Source organism: Psittacula echo (genome assembly GCF_963264785.1).
Source record: "Psittacula echo genome assembly, chromosome: 6".
Classification (NCBI taxonomy): domain Eukaryota; kingdom Metazoa; phylum Chordata; class Aves; order Psittaciformes; family Psittacidae; genus Psittacula; species Psittacula echo.
The window spans coordinates 36028884-36051893 of NC_137743.1; the positions used below are offsets into that span (position 1 = coordinate 36028884).

At 35.7% G+C, this 23010-nt stretch overlaps 1 protein-coding gene across 1 annotated transcript in view; it reads right to left on the reverse strand.

Moving 5' to 3' along the window:
* Nucleotides 1-23010, reverse strand: part of LRP1B (LDL receptor related protein 1B) — a gene marked incomplete at both ends in the record, with an annotated part of 775176 nt that overhangs the window by 13004 nt on the left and 739162 nt on the right. Inside the window, 4 exons of the mRNA XM_080621164.1 lie at nt 7268-7372; nt 7987-8161; nt 10828-10989; nt 20193-20357. Coding sequence (XP_080477290.1) covers nt 7268-7372; nt 7987-8161; nt 10828-10989; nt 20193-20357 — 607 coding nt within the window. The remainder of the gene's footprint in view (nt 1-7267; nt 7373-7986; nt 8162-10827; nt 10990-20192; nt 20358-23010) is intronic.

Here is a 23010-nt window from a genome sequence, read left to right on the forward strand (position 1 = left end):
GAGCAATTAACTATGCAGGATGACGTATTCTTCATTATAGAAGAACTGATGTAGAAATACAACACACACAACTTGAAGTCCTCTGAACAGTCAACACAGCTAGTCTCAGGCAACTAATTTAACACTGTACATTGTCCTCTGAATTTCTCTTTCTGGGGACACCTAGGAAACAGAGGCTCTGAACTGTAGACACACTGCACTGCACACAGCTCTATGCAGAAAATAACCTAAGAAGGAATAAATTACTATCCTCTTAATTAGCCATCACAATATAACCTTGTCTCACCTTAAAGTTCTCAGCCATAGTCATGCAGCATTGCTCAAAAGCTCACTGGAACATTTAAAAGCTCTCTATAAATTTAGTTGGCTTTAGATAAGATCAATATGATTTATATTTTCTACTGGTTTTGACTGTAAATTTGTAACAGAACTATTCTTCATTGTATTTCTAAAATGCCTAGTGTAAGGAGGTTATGACTTGATCACATTTATTTGCAGGTGCTGCTAATAATAATACACTAGACCACATCTATGAGCACATGCAAATAATCACAGGAATACAAATAAAAAGATGGAATTATGACAACCTGTACTTATGGTGAAGATATAAAAGAAGCAAAGGTGAGAAAGGGCGATATTTTGTAGTGAAGAAATTGATACAGCACTGCATATGTAACAATCAGTGACAATCTTGTGTACTTGAAGGTTTAAATTTTTTCCAACTTTCTTCATTGGTATCAAACAAGGTATAATCTATCCCTAAACCCTGGTTCTCTGGCATGAATGTATATGCAGTTAAGTAGTAAGTGAGAAGGAAACAGAGAGGCAAATGTAATTATTAAAGCAAATGACAGACTGATAGAATAGATGGAACTGACAGTTTGTGAAACAAAAAGCACTCAGATTATTTCCCATCTGAATCTGCTATCCTGTTCACTTTGTTTTCAATGGATTTGTTAAGTTACTGGAGCAATTCAGACATCTCTCATATGCTTCTAGTCTTATACACATCGCCCCCAGACCATTAGTGAGTAGTACTGAATATATCCTTAAAAAACTTTGTATGTGAATGCTTAAAAGACAGTAACTATCTGTAAAACAATATTTCTTTAAAAGATATGTTCAGTTGTACATTTTTCAGAAAAGGTCAGTACCTCAAATACTAACGTTCTGATATTAAATTGTCCCACAGCCTTTCTTACTGAGCAAGAAGGACAATAATGACGAGGGGGAGGAATGTTCTTTATATTACTAAAAATAATGCTAAGAATTAATAATCTATATTGTGTAGGACCTTATCTCCAAAGATGAATCACAGTATATTCTGTATCACAGTATATTCTGTATCTTTTAAAACCTGACAAAGCGTTCTTTGAAACTAGAGACCAACTTCACAAAACCTTCCTTTTTAGATGGCTTATAGACATAGAAAGACTGCAATTCATTCCTAAACTGGCTAGCTGAAAGGCACAAGTTCTATTTCTAATGTGCACCTAATATTTAGCACATTCAAGTTTAGAAAAAGTTCAAAATAAAACCCTTGAGATAGGAAGATAAAATAGAAGTGGAACCTAACAGTACAGGTTGATAAAAGGAGAGCATGTTCTTACAGGCTTATAGTTCCTCTGTGTAATTATGGCTTTAGGATTGCCCTTTAGAACAGATAAACCTTATTCTCTATTGTCTTTACTGAATAATAATAAGGACTTGATTATGTAAAAAGTTAGCATTCTCAACTGATTTGACTGTGAGAGAGACAGGAGCTCCTGCTGAATGACAATAAACTCAGCCATTTCCTATTTCTTCTAAAAATCAGCCACTGATGAATTAGAGACTGGTTAAAATATATGTTAGCCTTTACGTATGTGCCTCTTAGGGACTAAAGACAGACCTCATACATAGCATGGCCACATATGCAGGCTGGAAGGATAAAGCCTTTTTCCTAACACAGGAGCAGAACTTTTAGAAAAAAACCTTGAGTTTCCTGTTCCCTGACACGAGTCTCATGGAGAATGGGATTATTTCACTCCTTCCTGATGTCTTCTATTTACCAGTATCAGGTTGATAAAAATTATAAAATTATAAACAAGCTCCAGTTAAGAACTAATTTGGCACCAGAAAACCACAAGATATAGGGAACAACTGGACCTTGAACTGAGACTGGCAAGGAAAACTGAGACATACAGAGTTACACTTCTTCCTCTCTATCACTGTAACTGTCTTCAAATGCATCAAACAACTATTTGCTTCTCTTTCCTTTTCTCTAAGCCACCTTTGCTTTGTAAAGAAACAGTTTGGAAGATTCTCTTAACAAAAAGTGGTGGCCGTAATAACCTAACAATCAGCCTAAAGAGACAACAGAAACACTAGTTCTACCTGTGCTTATATTCTGCATGTGAAGAAATTAATTTTCTACTAAAGTTTCACTTCAACTTCTGTTCTCATTTTACCCCAAATGCTTCCTCACACTGAAGAGAAATTTGAATTTAATTTTTCTTTACCACCTTTTCTTCTGTTTCTTTTCCACCTTACAATAGATTTAATTAAAAAAATAAATAGAATCCCAAACTACATTCAAATAACTCTGCAAGATGAAAGCAAAAGGAAGATTCATTTCTGCTGAAAGGCATTATATTACTGATGTGCTTTGCTGCTTTTCTTTTTACTTGAGCTTGGACTATTCACTCTACTGTTTAGCACAAGTGTAATAAAAGCAGTATGGGGGATACTGTCAAAGTAACAACAAACAAGTAAATAAATAAGTTAATCACTATGTTCAAAATGTTGCAATTCCTTGTTCATCTTTTCTGTGGAAGACAACCTTCTCACAGGGAGGAACTACAGCTATCATCAACAAATAGTCTCCTTTGGGTATCAGCATTTCACTTTTTGAAAGGAAGAAATGGAGACTAATACTACTCCTGCACAAGGCCATCTTTTCCTTTTTGTTCTGTCTTCTTCAAGCCCTTTTCTTTCTTTTTCATTTTTGTGTAATTCTATCTTTCAGACAGAAAGGAAGAGTCTCACTTTGTCCTAGAAAGCTAATACACTTCCTTAGATTTTGGAAGCCTGTTTCATTACTTTCTACAGACGAGCCCAAACTTTGACCAATGCATGTCCTGGGCAGTGGCTTGAAATATGTCTGAAGGAAAAACATAACTTCATCTATCTGGAAGAAATGTTTAGCAGCACAGCCTTTCAGCACAGTTCCTATTCTAACAATCCACCTCCATGCTTCATTCAATTATGCAGTTAGAAAAGTAGGAAGAAAGGATCACTGGGCCTGGAAAACCTATGAATTCTTGCCATTGTTGGCATCTGGCCTCACACAGAAACTCTGAGGTTAAAATTCATGTCATCAATTCAAAGACTAAGTAAGAGATTCAAATAAGATTTTAAATCCTTCAGTTTAATACTTGTTTCATTTTGACAGTAAATATAGTTAATCCAGATCAAAAGATCACATGAGGACAGGCAATGCCACAAATCCAAATATCAATGCTACTGAGAAAATTCCTAATTCAATTCTGTGCTGAAATCTTACTGTCAGTATATGTCAGTCTTGGCTCCAGGTGAAACAGAAATTAAGCCTTATTGGCTAAAAATTTCTTATTGAGAAAAACCTCCACACAATTATTTTTATGTATTTTTATGTAAAAATCCATAAATATTAAAAAAATGTTTAAATGGTTAACACATACTTAGGAATTGTGCAAGTAAATTCAGAAGTGATTCTCTATGCTGTAGTTTTAGACTATTTTACCTATTAGAATGTATCACAAGAAATTCTGCACTCTTACCTTCTAGAGATCATGTTAGATAAAAAGGAGGAAAGTCACTTGCAATACATGACCTTATACGAAGCAACAAGTTGTTCGTTTCATTATTCTGAAAATCCCTGTATGATACACAGAGATAGACATTGTTCCAAACAACCATGTCCCATACAAACCCACTTCATACTCTTCAAAGTTTAAAAAGTAGTAGTCAGAACACTTATCTCGTTTCCAATGGATTTATAATAGCTCAAGTCATTGTTTCATTGCTTGAGAACGCTGACAAAGGAATTGTGATAACCTTTTTTTAAAAAATAGATGATTATTCACCATGCCTAGTCACTGCCATTGCTACCAACCAGACAACCACATCACACACACAGAGCATTTCATATTTTCATAAACCACACATTTAGATAAGATTAAAGCTCTTCAAGTTTTTTACCCCAAGTCTAGGTCCTTGGATCTTGATTCCACTTCTGACTTTTACATCACAATTGTTGAGTAAAGCTATGTTCATCAGACTGCTATTTCACATCTCTCATTTTCAAAGACTACACTTATTTCTTTCCCTGATGGGGATAAAATTTTCTCTTTAGGAAATAAGCCTAAAATCCTTTAGAGAAATATAGCCTACAAATAGATCTATTTCATACCATATTTTTATCAGAGAAGAAGTCAAAGTTATGGTGTAGCTCGCATTTTTTGTTAACAATTTCTATTTTACAGCATTATTTCTATAAAGATAACGAGACTTATGAATATAAGCTTAACTCCTGAAGTGGTACCTAAGTAGCTCTTCTGTTCCTTTTCCAGTACAGATAAGAAATAGGAAGTCAGGTTTGGACTACCAAACATGTTGCTAAACTCTATGCTATGTAGGATTAACTTGGTAAAATATCTTAAAATGTGAACAATAAAAACCAAGCGGCATTTTCAGTTTTTTCAATTCACTTATTAAAAGTAAAGCTCTTTATTTCTTCCTCCAATGATGCCAATACTCCAAAAGTATGTTTAAATATACTCATCAATGCAACTATCAAAGGGTAAGTGTGTATTATAGAAATGAGCCCCCAGATTAAGGATATATTGCGAAATGTATGCAAATGTGCATGACTTGAACCAATGAACTGTGGCCTGAAATGATGTCACAGAGTGTGCGGCATTAAGTGGAAGGTTAAACCTACTTGCATCTCGGTTCATTAAACGCGGTTAAAGTGCAAATTCCCTCATTCTGACAGTAGTAATCACAAGGGTTCACTTTCTGGTCACAGCGCTGATTTTTAAACCCCAAAGAGCATCTGCAGAATTTCAGTAAAATAGACCTATATAAATATTCTGCCTTTTGCTGAACATATTTTAAATGCATTATATATAATGGCAAGACACACACACATACACAGGCACACACCCACAGATAACAAAATTAACACTCTTTTTTACAGAAGGTTCAATCTGACTATACTGAAAAGTTCGCTCATCATTCATAAAACAATGTGCCTATACTAACTGAGGATTCAGGAATCTAATGTTCTTAATGAAGCATTATTGGTTAAATGTACTATACATTTGTATTGATTGATCCAGATTGCAAAAGACTTAAATATGTTCATGACCTTTTTCTTAGCATTGTTAAGAGTGTTTGTGTATGCTGCAACATTTATGTATTGTAAACCCACAAATTAAGGTATTAAACTTTTTTTTTACCTTGAGATCTATGGTGTTCCATATGACTTTGAAAAAGAATATGGCAGTTTTATAAAGAAAAAGGAAAAATCACAAGCTTCCAAAACAGCCATTCTAGATGTTTAAACAAATGAATCACCAGGCTTAGTCATCATCTTTGCACTTCATATATTATATCTGTGACATTCTCCTTTTGCTGAGATTTTTAAGTCCCTCTAGTCATCAACTAAAGACATTTAAGGAGATTCAAAGAACAGGTAAAAAGGGCTGGATCAAAATAATAATGAAAAAGAGACATAGGCGATGAAAGCATTTTCAGCTGTATAAGGACTACCATGCAGAACTGCATTCAACTGTCTCTAACCTCAAAGCTGCAAACATCTATTGACAACTTCTTTACAGTAGTATAGCTCCTACAGTTTTGCCCCTTTGCACATTCAGAAGTGCTTCAGCTCTCACAGGGAGGAAAAGTTGGTCCGACCTTACAGTGGTCATACTTTAAAATCTGTGCATTTCTCTAACTTCCCTAAGAGTGTGAATGCAACAAGCACTCTCTTTCAAAATCACCTACCTCATACACACCAACAAAATGAGGGATGGCTGTATCTGTATTTACAAAGTTGTAATGCCAGATCCCTTTGGACAATAACTTACTTATGTGACCCTGGAAATGAGACACTCGAGTCTAACTCTCTCTTCCAACACGTCAAGTCTTCCTGGAGGATGTTCTGATCTCCAGGTTTTTCTGAGAAGTGGAAGACTATTCAACAATGAAGCTTTTCAGCAGTGCAGAAAAGATCATAATGTTTATTAGGCAAAAGTAAAAAAAAACAAAAAAAACCAAAACAACAAGGATTATGACTAGGTAGCTCAGTGTAACTGAGAGCAGGAAAGAAATTAATTTCTTGCTACAATGGCTACTTCTGCATTTTATATTTAGCAGCTGGAAAAGAAGACACACCATAGCTCTCAAGAAAGGACTAGAATGTACACTTTTCTACCTCTTAAAATGGTATTTCAGTGTGTGTAGACTACAGAATCACATTTCCTTTGGTATTTGATGTCTGGGTTTAAGAAAAGCATCCTGAAATATTCTTTCAACCATGTTGCAAAAAGAGAGCAATCTTACTCCGGATCAGCCAAGCTACTGTGAGCAGTGTGAAGGTTAGGGCAGAAACACGAGATATGTAAGCATATCCTCAGACCCATAATGGAAATTAACACGGACATTATTCTTCCTATTTCCTAGCCATCAGGAGTGTATTGCCCCCTTCTCTGACCATCTTTATAGGAGAAAAGACAGGGAGGTTGTGAAAGCTCCATCCTTGGCGGTGTTCAATGCCAGGATGGATGAGGCCTTGGGTGGCATGCTTTAGCGTGACATGCCCCTGCCCATGGCAGGGGGGTTGGAACTAGATGATCTTAAAGTCCTTTCCAACCCTAACTATTCTATGATTCTATGAAAAGCAAGGCAATAAGCCATCCTGCACCTCCATATTCTATTCTGGAACAAATGCCTATATAGGCTTTAGATCTGGCCTGAAATTACGATAAGTCTTAAAAGATGTATCTTTGCATCTATATGCATCAAAATACATACCTTAGTTATATCTTTCAGTATACAACATATTGCAAAAAAGGTAAACGAATTATAGGTCATAGAACTATCTAGAAAAAATATAGTAAGTTATGACTACAATCAGCCCATTATACATCCTGGAGAGATAAAAAATACAGGCACATGCCTAATAATTTTGTTATTTTTTGGCACACAAATACTTTAACGATCAATTCAGGATACTCACAGACAGACAGGTATATTTGTCTCTGGATCCAGTTGACATGTACCGCCATTGTAACAGTAGCCATCACACAACTGACAGGTAGAAGCAATCTTTCCATTAGTGCAACTGCGATGGTTAAAAAACCCCAAACAAATAACAATCAGTATTTTATTAATCTGGTGAATTCCTTTATAATTATCTATATACTAAAACAGTGATTTTGTGATGTGTGTAAGATCTACTGATTGCAAGAATTCTAGGCTTCCACTTTGAAAAGCCAGCACAGACAACAAGCGTATTACAAAAAATATTTTTTCTCCTTCCTTTTATGAAAATGAATTATACAAAATAATCACTCAGCAATATAGAAGTACATCTTACTACACGTTTTCATTGTCATAAAATCTATCTCAATCACTATCATAGGCAATACAGAATGAATGAATTTCGAGAGTCTGGTAAAACTTGGCTGTTAACTTAAAAGATTTCAGTTTTTCCAAGTGAAGACCCATTCAGTACCTTGCTACATTATGCTTCCCCTAGTGAAAAGTGCTTCAAAAGTTGGTTCAAAACAGTAGGAACCAGAGGGTTTTGCATGGGGAGTCACCAAGAAAAGGAACTGTTCTGATGTGACCAGTTCAGGAGCTAGCCACTGTGTAAGAGATTGAAAGGATAATGCAATATAATTGCTATTAAATGTATGATTTTGAACACAATCACACACACACACCCTGACTTACTTGCATACTATGTCATTACTGTCCTTGTTTATTATGCAGTGTCCCCCATGACATCTGATACACTTATCCACTTCACATTTTGGACCTTCAAATCGTACTGGACAGACACATTCTACACTTCCATCATCAGAAATGGTACATGATTCAGAATTCACACAATAATGGTGGCAAACGTCTGCAAGCAACATGAAACCTAATTACTAAAAGACATTAAGGATTATCATAAAAAACCCCTCACTTTTCTGTTTTAAAAGGCACTTTAATAAAACCAAAATGATAAATTAAGCTGGTGGCTCACTGGCAACTACAATAATCGAGAATACTACATAAACAGACACATAATATATTAAATGATGTAGTCCTGTGAAGTTAAACAGAAGGATAAACTCATAAGAGATTTTTTTTTTCCTTCTAGATGTCTAACCATTTATGGCATCATCCCACATATTATAAAGACTACTGACAAGAAAAGCAGAGCAATGTTAACATATCTAAAGGGACACGGCTGAATAAGAACCTTCTGATTCATTCACATTACCATTAGCAGCACTATGCTAAACTGAAATGGAAACAGTATTTTGAAACAATTTTTGTATTAATTTATCCACATATTAAAATTTCATTAAGTTCTATTAATACATAAAAAAATAACCCATAATGTTTACAAAACCTACCCCCCTCCAAATTTAAATTTAAATTAATTTTTCAAATAAATAAATAAATAAAATTTTTGCAGGAGCATTCAAGTAGGAACAATTTTTTTGTTTGTTTTGGATAATCCTCAAGTAAATATTTTTTCTTAATCTGTGTGCCTCTGCATGATTTACGTACTATACTGTTTTCAAATGCCCAGTTGAGTCTGCAGACAGTTATTTGTGGATCTATGCAGTTTGTTTAATACCAAAAGAATCACAATTATGAGAGAATCATAATTATGGGTGGTTTTCCATTCAAAGGTGTCAATATATTTCACAGTCTCCCAACCTATACATTCAGTTTACTTCACTACAAATCCTATTTAAGATACACTAACCCTTTCCTTGTTTGACAGACAGACCACAAAACTAAATACTTTTTGCATCTTGTAGATAATTCTAAACCAGATATTTATATTAGCTGATTTTGTTTCTATTTTGCTAAAATCTAGCCTTCTTCATCATATTCACTGAATTACGTACAAAAGAGATGATGGCTTTTACATTTACTATTCTATTCTATAACAAGCAGCATGACAGAGTGTTATAGTCAAAGCAAAAACAGGAATAGCAAAAATAAGATTAAAATACAATTATGATCTCAGAAAAATATTCAGGTTTAGGTTAGGGTTGTGTCCTAGGTTCAGCAGTAGCAGTCATTTTTCTCCTTCTTAGTAGCTGGTGCAGTGCTGTGGTTTTGACTTTCAGCCTGGGAACAACACTGATAATACCAGTGTTTTTAGTTGTTGCTCAGTAATGTTTACTCCAACCAAGGGCTTTGTGAGTCTCAGGCTCTGCCAGGGAGGAGGGGAAGCCGGGAGGAAGCAGAGACAGGGCACCTGACACAAACTAGCCAAAGAGGCATTCCATACCACAGCACGTCATGCCCAGGATGTAGAACTGGGGGCAGTTAGCTGGAAGGGTTAGATTGCTGCTCAGGTCAGGCTGGGTATCGGTCAGCAGGTGGTGAGCGGTTGTATTCTCTTCCCTTGTTATTTCCCTTATCATTATTATTATTGGTGGTAGGAGTAGTGGTTTGTGTTACACCTTAGTTACTGGGCTGTTCTTATCTCAGCCTGTGGGAGTTAAATTCTTTCGATCTCCTCCCCATCCCTCTGAGAGTGGGGGAAGGAAGATTGGGGGGGGGGGGCAGGTAGCAAGCAGCTGTGTGGTTGCTAGTGAATCATCATATTGAAGAGATATGAGGAAGACAAACTGTAATTTTTAAATCAGTGGCCAAAAGAAGAAACTCAGGATTATGTTCAAACGTCTTGAATTACTGAAAAAAAATAATAGTGATCGACATGAAGAGAAAGCATGGAGAGAAAAGAAAGGTAAATGGCGTAAGAACAGAAGGCCTATTGGTTGATAATCTTCTTTTTCTCCTTCTCTGTAAAAGAAGTAAAAAATTAAAGAAAATTCTAAAAAGTGAGAAGAACTTTTCTGAAGGCATGGAAACTTTTGAATAACTATCTCAGTGAGAAGAGTGATGGGTCATTGTAATGAAGAACTAGGAGAACTTCAGCTGCAGAGGATAGAATCTTGAGAATGAAAGAAGAATACTACTAAGAAATCCTGACTTTCATTATCAGGATGGGGCAGAAACCATACTCAAGGTGATCACTGATGGAACAGGATGAAGAAATATAGAGGTGTGAAATTCAAAGTAGTTGTCAATATACTGCTTACTGGGGTTAGAAATAGAAGTGAAAGTAATAGACGTGTTGGTCTGCAAAGATAAGGGGTACTAGAGAAATTCTTTAACCAACTACATCAATTCACTATGTTTAGGTATTTCACCAACATAACAAATATGTTGAAGTAGAAAATTTTAACACAATTGTCTCATTTTTACTGACAAAGTCAGCTTTCTTGTACAGCTCCATTGTACACATGAAAATAATGAATAACTCCTAAAAATGCTCCTTCTTCACCTACACATGTAGATGGATATTGCAGAAATATATTCAAAGATCAGATTACACTCCTTTGTCAGTATGAATAATTTTGGAGCTAAGTTTAGCAATGTATGCCAAAAAAAAAAAAAAAAAGAAATTTAAAAAATCATTCTACTCATGTTGAACTTCCATTTTTTTAGAACTTTCATAAAAAAATCCAGATTTAATAGTTTGTGGAGATTACTTACAATACTGACATCTGTCTCCTGTGTACTCAGGCAAGCAGTTGCAAAGGGGTTGGTTCCCTGCAGTGACACTGCAGGTCCCTCCGTTTTGGCAAAAATGCTCACAGACCGTCTGATTGCAGTTTGGTCCTGTAAAACCCAGCGCGCAATTGCAGGTAGGCCTCCCTATTCAAAACAAAGAAAACCATTTTATGACAAAAAATCAATAAACATAACCCAAATAATCACTTTTTAAATGCTAACTTTTAAAGATATGGACACCTCTAAAACTGCATTTATGCATATTACACTTGTGCATGTATTGTCATTTACTCTATTTGGAAATTATTTTAAAAGACAGTCTTAAGTATCAAATTAAGATATGACTAAGTTCTTTATATCCTCCTGCCAGGTTGGGTTCCTCCAGTTGCAGGGGATAAGTGTTTGTGTAATCAACATTGATACTCTTCAGAATACATTCTGTTATTCTCAAACCTACAACCCTTTATATATCATCACATGAATATACAAATATTTACTAATGAGCCAGTTTTACATAACAGTTTTTACTAAAATGCAAATATCTGTGCCTGTTTTGCTATCCTATTCCCTCATCTAACACTTTAACACAAAAATTGCTGTCTTGCATAAAACCAAAATGCCTGTAACTTCAATATTGAATGTCTGAAAAGTGCTGAACGCTTAGGGATGGCCATTTGCACACAATGAACTCCTATCTTTTGCTTCTTTCCAAAGGGTTTTCAAAAAGTGTTTAAAACCTGATGCATTTTCCTATGATTATTGCCTGTTGTAATTTTCCTTTCTTTTTTTTTTTCCCCATGTCTAAAGGATTTATAGCTTTGTTACAATTCCACTGTTTATTAAACTCTTCCACTTTGCCCTGACCTTTTTCTTAACAGTTACATAGTCAAATGAATTAACATTTAAGAGTTACTTTTACATAAAAAATCTCTCTCATCTTCACACTGATTACCAGGAAATCCTAACCACTGCCTGATGTACTGATGGAATATGATTAGGTCATTCCTTGCTGTATTTTGTCTCATTGTTTCCTCATTTTAATACAATGTCTGGTGTAGGCATCCACAACCACATTCACATTTGCCTCCTGATGTCTGTTACCACAGCTGCATCTAAAACTCTGAAATGTGTAACCCCTCTGACCTATTTTTTTAATTACTTCTCTATTTAGTTGGCTGCCTCATTAAATTAATGTAGATGATACGAAATATTCCATAAACCCCACAAATTAATTTTCTTCTGGTCTGGTTTCTCTTCTTTGTTTTCATACAATACAATCATTTAATGTAAGAGAAGCACCTCAATTTTTCCTACTCTTTCCAATTCATGCTGAATGATTTATTCTTTTCCCTTCATTACTTCTTACTTGTCTTATATGAAACTCTTTACGTAATTCTTTTCCAGATTTTCTATTTTAAGCTATGCTAATTTAAAGTGTTTTGCAAATCATTCTAAAGGCCATGAGATCAGTTAGTCTCTTCCTCTAATGAGTACAGCAGGAACAAAACCATTGACTTAAAAATAGTTCCAACTAGTTTAATATGCATCAGCCTGGTTATTCATATCTGCCCCTTGTGATCTAAACATTAAATCAAAGATGTTGAACTCAGATGTTAGCTCAGATTCTTTTTGTTTTTCCCCATGTATACACTTATATTTAAATTTCTGCCTCCAAGCCATGGGGTTTCATATAATCCTTCATCTGAATCAGTGTTTCAATAAAGAAGATAAAATAAAACAGTGATAGAACATAGATCTGGAGGTCTAAAATCACTTTTTATTATTAATACTGCTCTATTTTTTAAAATGATGGGGAAATAATATTTTCCTCATTTGCAGAAAAGATTATTCTATTCTTTGCTAATGTAGGCTTATAAATATGCCAAAGTTATGACCGTTATATGAAAATTTAATACAGTACAGCCTAAACCTCATTTTTGTCACTCAAGTTAACATGACTTTTAGTAATGTTAGTAGTTCATTGCCTATTTATACACAGGCTGTTGGCATCTAAAAAAATTCTGTTACTGACATTTTAATCTGCCTTATTCTCATAAATTATTTTCGATACAAAATGGTCCCAGGAACAGTTTAATAAAACTGCAGTATTAAACAATGAGAAACAATGCCATGAGGTTTTGTATCATTAAATCAGAATGTAGATTTATGTTTGCAAAGGGAATAGTGATGTTAACCAAGATGTCGCATATCCTATCTAACTACTATTTGTAGTCTCAAGCACAACACCTTTCCTATGAAGAAAGGTTGAGAGAATTTGGCTTGTCTACCCTGGAGAAGAGATGACTCCAGGGAAACCTTAGACTAAGCCTTCCAGACTTCTCTAAAGGGGGCCTACAAGAAAACTACAAGAAGGACTTTTTACAAGGGCATGCAGGGATAGGACAAGGGGGAATGGCTTTAAATGTAAAGAGGGTAGATTTAGATTAGATATTAGGAAGAAGTTCTACACTGTGAGGGTGATGAGGCACTGGAACATGTTGCCTGGATGTGTGGATGCACTAGAAGCTGTGGATGTCCTATTTCTGGAAGTGTTCAAAGCTAGGTTGGATGGAGCTTTGAGCAACCTGGTCTAGCGGAAGGTGTCCCTGCCCATAGTAGGGGTTTGGAACTAGATGATCTTTAAGGTCCCTTCCAAACTCAAACATTGTATGATTCTATGATTTACACTGGTCATGAAGTTTGGGGATTAAAGCTATATAGGCACAGAAGTAAAATTGCCTAATTCCTGACCTTGACCACCAGAAAATGTTCACAACACATTACATTATAGAAAAATATTAATAAGGAAAGCAGTTTATGGAAAGCTAAAATGCTCCAAATTCAGCTGATCATCTTTTGGTGTACTTTATGCAAAAATAATTTTCTGCAAGAAAATACACCAAAAAATTCCAATTGAGCCCTTCCTTCTTAAGTGCAATCCTCAGCTGGATTTATGGTACAGTCTTGTTTTTCTCTGCCTATTATAGATTAGCATCCTACCTTTCACCTATCCTCCTCATTAGTTTCTTCCCTAATATAATAATCCCAATGAAAAAACTCTTGTTTTCATTACCTATGTTGAAAAATGTCGATTGCCAAAGCATCCAGGAGGACATGGTGCAGCACATTCTCAGCATCTCATGTGTAAATGTTCCATTTCAAAACCACAGTAATAATATCTAGACAGGAAGCAGCACACCTTTTTTTTCTGTTCAGGATTTCTCCACTTATTCATTTACAATGAATGTTCATGCATTTAGCTGTTTACTATCTCTAAGCCAATTCTCAGATACACTGAGTTTCTCACATTACATATATATGCAAGTGGAAATATAATGCATGTTGTCCCTTTATTGATGTCCCTATATTGAGTGGTTTGTATTTAAAAAAATTCTAAATAACAACTCTAAGAAGTGGCTTGCAGAGAATACATTAAAGGGTTCCTGATAAGACATATAAAACAAGTAGTAAAAATAATAATGAAAATTCTGCAGGGAAACTATGTACTTGAAAGTCACTATTATCTGATGATTTTCTGTGTAACCTCTCTCTTAAAAAAGTTAAAATTTAATCTTAATTCTAGAGCTGATACAAATTGAAAAAAAATTACAAGATTCACACATGTTTTCAAATGTTTTGCACAGAATTTAGTAAATTAAAGGCGAATACTTTATGGTGACCCTTCTGTGAAGTTATTTTGGCAATAGGCCATGAACAAAGTAAGTTTTTGGCATGAAGATGAAATGTAGTTCCCCCCTTTCTTACAAAACAAAATCATCCATAAGAAGATGACTGCATATGGTATTTTGCAATTAAAACAAAAAATAATAGGGAAAAAAGCACTATTTTTGTCAGCTTTCTGAAAGTTTTGAAAAGCAACATCATCCAGATGAATGCACCAAGACACAGATTACTTATTCTGGTCAATGGTAAATTAACTACCAGCAATGCGTGTGTTTAAGTTTTTGTGTGTGAATATACACATGTAACCAGCATATTTCCCTTGGTGTCACTGTTAAAGAAAATAGTGCGGCAGAGTAACAGCCTGCTATATGTAATATCATGTCTTCTGGAGTAGTTATCAGCAGCTTGTAGGAATCAGAATAATTAGTTTCTGTGAATCATAATTAGCTTTACCAAACCAACAATATCAAAGAAACATCATCATGGAATAGTTTGGGTTAGAAGGGACCTTAATTTCATCTAGTTGCAACTTCTCTGCCATGGACAGGGACACCTTCCACTAGACCAGGATGCTCAAGGCCCTGTCCAACCTGGCTTTGAACACTTCCAGGGATGGGACATCCACAGCTTCTTTGGGCAACCTGTGCCAGTGCCTCACCACCCTCACCTTCAGAAGTACAGAACTTCTTCCTAATATCTAATCTAAATCTTCCCTCTGTCAGTTTAAAGGCATTCCCCCTTGTCCTATCCCTACACGCTCTTGTAAAATGTCCCTCCCCAGCTTTCTTGTAGTCCCTCTTTAGGTACTGAAAGGCTGTTCCAAGGTCTCCCTGAAGCCTCTTCTCCAGGTTGAACAAGCTCAACTCTCTCAGACTTTTTTTACAGGTGAAGTGCTCCAACCATCTGATCATCATGGCCTCCTCTGGACTTGATCCATTAAGTGGAGAGAACCTGTATTACTGTACATAATTAGAAAGTGATCTGATTGAGATCAATCTCAATAGATATACATTGTCTCCATGTTGTGAAAAAAGTGAGAAAAGAACAATCTCTAAGTATACTAGAATAGTCTCAAAGGCCCCTCTTAGCAAGGCTGGTTGTGGTGGTTCTGTGGGTACCCTGAGATCAACTGTGCACTGGCCAGAGAGACCAGCCATCCTTCACAGCTGGCTAAATACCAGCTCTTGCCCCTCCCCACAGTCCCTGTCCTGGTAAGAAAATAATGTAGCATTCCCCTTTGAGACTACTGGGAATGATAAGACATTAGCAAAGCAGCAGTTCTTCACTGCCAGTGTCTTCATTATGCACCATCATGTCCCAAAATCAACTTGTTTTGCTTATAAAATATAATAGATATTAATATATAAAAACAAATATATATAAATTTTTTATATATAATATAAAATAATATCTACTTTACCTAGAATATTTTTTGAACATTTTATCAATTTTCATTTAGTAGAAAGAATGTTTTACTCATTTTGATACAAACATCACCAATTCGATACTGTTATACTCTTCATACTGTAACTATAGTACAAATATGTATTAATCTAATTTTGTAAACCAGTTAGATCTTGTTACTGTTTTCAAGACATTTTGCAAACTATTGCTCCAACATTTTTACTTTAGACCATAAGGAGAAAGTAAGTGCATTTTTATGGTAACATTTAATTTTTTTTCCAAATTCCCATAAATTTGGACTACTGGAAAGTGTTCATTATTATACCCCAAACTTTTAATTACATGTCTCAGATATGTACTTTTAATTAACTGATGACATTTTTCTCTGTCCAATTATTGTATTTCAATACAACTGTCACAAACTTACAAATTTTAATTAAAGTCGCCCCAATCTCTAGCTATATAATGTTCACATAGGAATTTGCCAAAAGGCTTAGCAGTGAATAAACCAACAGTGAATAATCCCTGAATTGCCAGTGAGATTTGTTTAACAAATTAACATTTATGTGCAGATAATGAGGTTCTGCAACTTAACACATCCAGTGAAGATTTAGCAGAATCCTGTTTTAAAAAATGAGTGATACTCTGCAATTTACTTAATTAGTTATCACACTACTATTATGTATTAGGCAGTGAAAGAGAACAGGATTTACACATTGACTAGAACACACACTCACTAGAAGAGTATTTCATACGGTGGATCATTTTATTGACATCAGAATATGATGAAAAGTTTGTTGTCAGGATATATCCTCCTTGGTTTTTAAGCCAGAAGCCAAGAGTAAGGCTTCTGACTCCTAGGAAAGCCTCCCAGGAGTGGAGACTCTCAGAAGCTCATCTCCTTAAATGCACTGGCAGTCCCCAAGCTTTCTGAAGGGCATATGTGTAGAATGACACTATGAATATATGAATATATGAATATGAATAGATGAATAACATATAGAATTAATGAGGGCAATCAGAGCTTCTAAGAAAGAGTCAAGCAAGCTGAAATTATCACATTTGTATCTTGCAGACAGGATTTGGATTGGCACTTGCACATATATAGCTTCTGCAACTTCAACAAAGAAAAACTCCATCATTTTGAACAAAAATGAATTAAAAAAAAAAAGAAAAAAGAGAAAGATATAAAATTTGGAAAACAGGTGCAACCTGATTGCACAGTTTAGCAGGACAGTTTGATGAGCCTACTGTATGATAGATCAAAAGTACAACTGCTGCTTTTTGAGGCTCTGGTTGCGAGCACCGTAGTACAGAAAGCGGTATGTGCTGATAGCGTTCTACAACCATTAAGGAAAAACCGAGCAATTGCTGGCAATAGAGAAACTTTTTATTCCCACATGTAGTGATGTGGATGAATAAAGTAGCATACATTAATGACTCTCATATGAACCTGACAAAGCAGAGCAACTATGCCTTGAAGGCTGAGACAACGAGAAGGATGTGAGTGAATGAGTTCTGCTCTGCTCCAGATTTCACACCCTCAGTCCAAACTGCGAAAGATTTGCACAGCTGCTGCAGCTAAACATGTACTCACTGAATGCAGTAAGTGAATGACATGCTTTGCACAGTGCTGTATTTGACTGGAAAGAGGAAACAGTTGTGGCAAAAACACTAGAGAAATTCAGCTTTGTTGACCTAATTACAGCTTCCAATGCTTTTGGGGAGTCCAGTTTAGCCTTCTTCTGTAAGATTTATAATGGCCTTAGTACATAATGGATTAGATGAAACTAGGATAAGGGGACATCTCACTGACATGCTAGTTTGCTTCAGTAACACATGATTTATGGCCTGATATAGATAAGAAACACAGTCTAATAAGAAATACAGATTTCTTCTTATTAGAATATTTATAGGGTCCAAGAGCTAGCCATGCAAGGAAGATGAGATGTGGATCAATTTGAAAATTTTATCTGGAATGCTGGATGGATTCACTTTGATTTAGAAAGATACACAGTCATTTTCCACAGCTCCAGCACATGAAAGTTACGGCAAAAGCTTCAAGGCATGGCTGCCTTCATGAGTTGGAAATGGCAGATAGGAAATCCGGTTATTTTGAAATAGGAGTTTTAAAAATTTGATGAAACTGCGAAAGAGAGCACAGCAGAAACATATTCCTATCTCCAGGTATGCGTAAGAGTCATCAGAACGAGTTCTGTGTTAGTCTTGGTTCATAATGGCTTGGCACACTTTGCCTATGTGTGGTACAGTAAACTTAGTTGCAGTTAAAGGTTTGTATTCCCCAAAATCAGACAATTGAACAATGAAACGTGCACTGTGGAGATATCCATACTGGCTCTCCTGCTGTGTTTTTGGTGCAGGCACCTTATCCTGCCTAAGACCAGTAAGGCTAATGGCTGCATCTCCAGACCCTCCGTAGCAGCTAGGCCATTATTAACTATTTAGAAGGAATAGTGAAAAAAAATTAGTACATTACTTATTTCAGCAAGGCTGAGAGATTTCAGAGCCTGGACTTAGCAGCATAAATAAAAAATAAAAATATCCAGGTGATAGCACAGCTGTGTAAGCAAGGCAAGTGCTAGCTGCCTGGTAAAGAAAAAAATGAGCTGCTGGAAGTGAGTGAACCCTATGGCTACTGCCAGAAGAAAAGGATTAAATAAACCCTTGGGGTCTCCGCAGGATTCAGACCGGAGCTAAGTTGTAGGAGTTAAGTTATTAATTTTATGAAGCCTTTTAACCCCACAAAAGAATCAATTAAGTGCCAGACATGTAAAGATGTGGGAGTAAACATCCTCTCTTCAGATGACAAGGAAGCAAGGAAGCTCTGCAAGTCATTTAAATCATCCAGGACTTACTTTCATACAATTGCATGTCTTCACTACGTGTGCATTGATTTCACTTACTGACAAAAATCTCTGCTCATCATTTGTGTCAATAGTTCCATCAGCTGCTAGAATCACTTTCAAGTATAATTAATGAACTTCAATACACGTAATTTTCATTTTCTAATATTGAGTTACTGTTACTGATGCTAACTATGAACATTATTAACCCTCAAATACTCAGAACTGAAAAATACTTTTTGGCATACAACAGGTTACTAGATTTGCATTCACTTAGATTTTTGCCACCGCATCTCAATAAATTAGAGGAGGTTCCAGAGAAGGCAGCAAGTGAAGCAAAATTACTAAATTACATAAGCTAAAGTTAATTAGTAAGCAGTGATGAGGAAAACATTTAAGATCTAAGCTCCCTCTGTCACAGAGACTAAGAAATATAACTCTTCCTTACAGGGAGCTCTCTCTGTGCTAAATAGTCACAAATTCCTCTTTTAAAAGTCAGGCGCTTGTACTTTTCTTTCAGAGATCAGTGTTGATCACTTCATCGCCCAGGACAAAAATGATTCACACCATATTCAGCAGCTGACAGGCTTCTGAGAAGATACTAGGCAGCAACCTCTGATTCAGCTCTTCTAATTTGAATCAATATTTAAATATTCCTTGCAACAGAAAACAGAATTCATCTCCTCCTTTCTCACAGAATTACTAAATTTTAGAGTACTTCTTATCACACTTTCCCTCTCTAGCCCGAACACTGATTGCATTATACATGCTACAACAGCTTATGTATTAGGGACAAAGATCAACTGTCAAATACCCACTTTTTGACAGCTAGGATAATCTCCCTGAAGATAAGAGATGTAATTTTAAATTCCTTCAGGAAAACAAAGGATCTGAGTTCTGATCAACCAAATCTCCCTGAGAATTAGATGAGTAAAATGCCTATTCCACGAATTCCAGTAAAACGAAGGTAAAAGACTGAGGTCACGCAACTCTGTAATTTAAGGAAATATCTCTGTGTACACACAAAACAGTTTAGAGAGAGAATTGAGATAAAGAGAAAACAAGATGTGTGGGATTGTTCCATACATAGTTTGACTGGATCTTATGCTTTACAATTCCATTACTACACCTCAAGGTTTGCATCTTTATACTGAATACTTACTTATATGCTCACTTTCTGGAATTCAGCTTTATTCTTCTAAAACACCGAAACACATGAATGAAAAGTACTAATGATTATAAAGTACATATACGGTCTATACTGCTATTTCGCACATGGTTTAAGTACAAGCAAATAAGTTACAGAGAGAAAAAATATCACAAACAAGGCACAAATTGAAACATTTTCATTAAGGCAAGTATAATAGTAAGATACAGTTGCTCAGAAATATTTACCTAGGAGAGAGGCTCCACAGGTTCCTCCATTCTGGCAGTAATTGTAGCAATGATTAGTTTCACACTTTTCACCAGAGTAACTTGGCCAGCAGTGACATCGGGGATCCCCCTTCTCATTTATAATGCACTTTCCTCCATTTTCACAGGTTAATTTACAGCTATCATCTGCAGTAAGAACACATACATAGTGGTGTTTTCAACAATCCAATTTCATGTAACGGACAAAACAGAACCTTGCATCTTAAATGATCTCTACCAATGGAGCTGGGGGAATCACTTTTCAAAATGGAGAAAGTAAACTATCACTTCTGTTTCTACTATGCTAGAAAAAAATTATACACTTAGGAGACCATAAGCACTGGAAAGGCTTTCAAGAGCTACAGGCAGTGGGGGCTGTGCTACCTTGTACAGCAGGGCTGGGAGCTTGCACCCTACCAAAGTGGGGGCCTCTGCATGGTAGTTATGCTTCACAGAATCGTGGAATGGTTTGGGTTGAAGGAACCTTAAAGATTCCAACCCCCCTGCCATGGGCAGGGACACCTTCCACTAGACCACGTTGCTCAAAGCCCTATCCAACCTGGCCTTCATCCAAATGATGCCCCAGAACCTTAGAATGTAAGTCATAGAATCACAGAATCATAGAATAGCCAGGGTTGGAAAGGACCTTAAGATCATCTAGTTCCAACCTCCCTGCCATGGGCAGGGACAAGTCAGTAATGACTGTATGAATTCTGGTTTGAAATTGTCATTCTTAGTTAAAGAAATGAAAAAATGAATCTCCCAACTAATTTTCTGGTGACCTCAACCTTTTTCTATTTTATTTTTTTGATCCCTCTTCCAGTGTCTCTATTAAGTAACACCCTTCCTAACTAAATCCTAACCAAAATAGTTTTTAAAAAATTATTCAGCCTTTAAACCCTCCTCAAAAAATATAGTTCCTAACTTGTTGCTTCTAAATTATATTTTCTGATTTATTTTTCTCATTTGCTCAGCCTGCAAAATCACTGAGATGCTGCCTGCTGCTCTGCATTCACCGAGTGTTTATGACAGCAGTGCCACTGTCTTAGCTGTGAGGTATGAGGTGACACAAATTCTGATTAGGCCAGATTCAATCTTTCTATGAAACTATTTTGCAGTTAGAATTGTGCCTGTCTTGGAAACACTTTGAAAAATAAGTCTCTACTCATTTCAGTGAACAAGATATAAAATTATTCAATGACACCAACAAGAAATTAATTATAGACTAGCACACGCACAATGCTCAAACATCCAAATAACTGTAATCCTAAGGAAAAGTCAAGCATCTTTCAAGCCCAAAACATATTTTTGGCAATAAGACCTTTCATTTATCACACAGCAAAACAAATCCTGCAAAGCCAGACTGCTTCCTAACTAATTCAGCATTTGAGCATACATGGCTTTCAACAAAAGGGATATCACAAACACTAAACTCTTCAGTAATATATCCACCAGTGGCAGATGTTTTGCTAAATTACCCTGTTTTAGTTAAACGGCTAATTGAAAAGAGCCAGCATTCCCATTTGTCCCATACTTGTTGAGCTCTAACATTGACTGGCACAGGCACACCAACTCCTTGATCTTTAAAGAAATACATTGAATTGTAAATGCAAAATTTAGGAACATCAGATATAGTTTCTCTTTCCTGCCTGTGTAATATCCCTTGTTGTCGGAGTCTGGCTGCCTCCATTCACAGCCAGCTCCGAGATGCAGACATGTAACCTGGGATCAAACCTATTTAAACAAAACCTCTGGGAAGTGGTCATCATCTTTCAGCTAATTGCACCTCTCTTAAATTAAGCTGAAAGTAAAAAAGAAATCTAAAATTTCTTGGAGGGGACTGACTGGCACATGACTATTTCAAGTGTTTTACAATGAAAAAATGAAATACTGTATGTGTTTAATTTTTTGATATCCACCCTGCATATATATACTTGTGCTGTAACAAAGCTACTTTGTATTCGGGAGTTTGCCTCCATGTTTTATTTATTTGGGTGGTTCATTAAATCCTTTGATGTTCCATGAACCATTCTTCAGTTACTCATTATAGAAGTTGTTTAAATAGATAATGTAGCACATCTTATTGGAGAGAAGGTTTATTTTTGTTTTACTTATCTGTTTTACTTTTAGTCATGAGTTTATAGAGCGGAACCTGGTAAAGATGGGATAAATAATACTGAAGTATTGACAAGTGCTCATTTTTATGAATTTTTATGAACCTTTCTGATAGCACATCAGAAATGTGGTATTTCTTCTCTAGATCAATTCTGCAGACTTAAGAGATGAAATTAAAAAGAAGAAATTATGAAATTATGACAGACTCTGAATTCAAGAGAAAAACAGAGTAATCAAAAAGCATATTTAGAACTATAAAACACGAACTACAAACTTGAAAGTTACCCTAACCACACCAAGAAATATATGATTTCATATTTTCAGGAAAATATACTGAGGCAAAAAAATGGCCCACAGTAGCAATTTGCTAATCAAATTGGCTTTCAAAGATTGGGACACTCATGTCACACTTTTAAAATGCAATATATGTTACAACTTAACATAATGGTCAACTGAGAAGGTTCCTGAAAAAAACATAAATGTTTGTAATATTTTCTGTCATAATAAGATTATTAAAAATTGTCTTTGATTTTGTTCTCTGTAAAACATATTAAATTCAAGAGTTTCAACACAAATCTAATGTGAAACAGAGAAAAGTTACCACAACAATTTTGGACTCTAAATAAGCTAAGAAGTAGGATTGAAAGATTTAATAGACAAGCCATTTTTAAAATACTATGGTAAA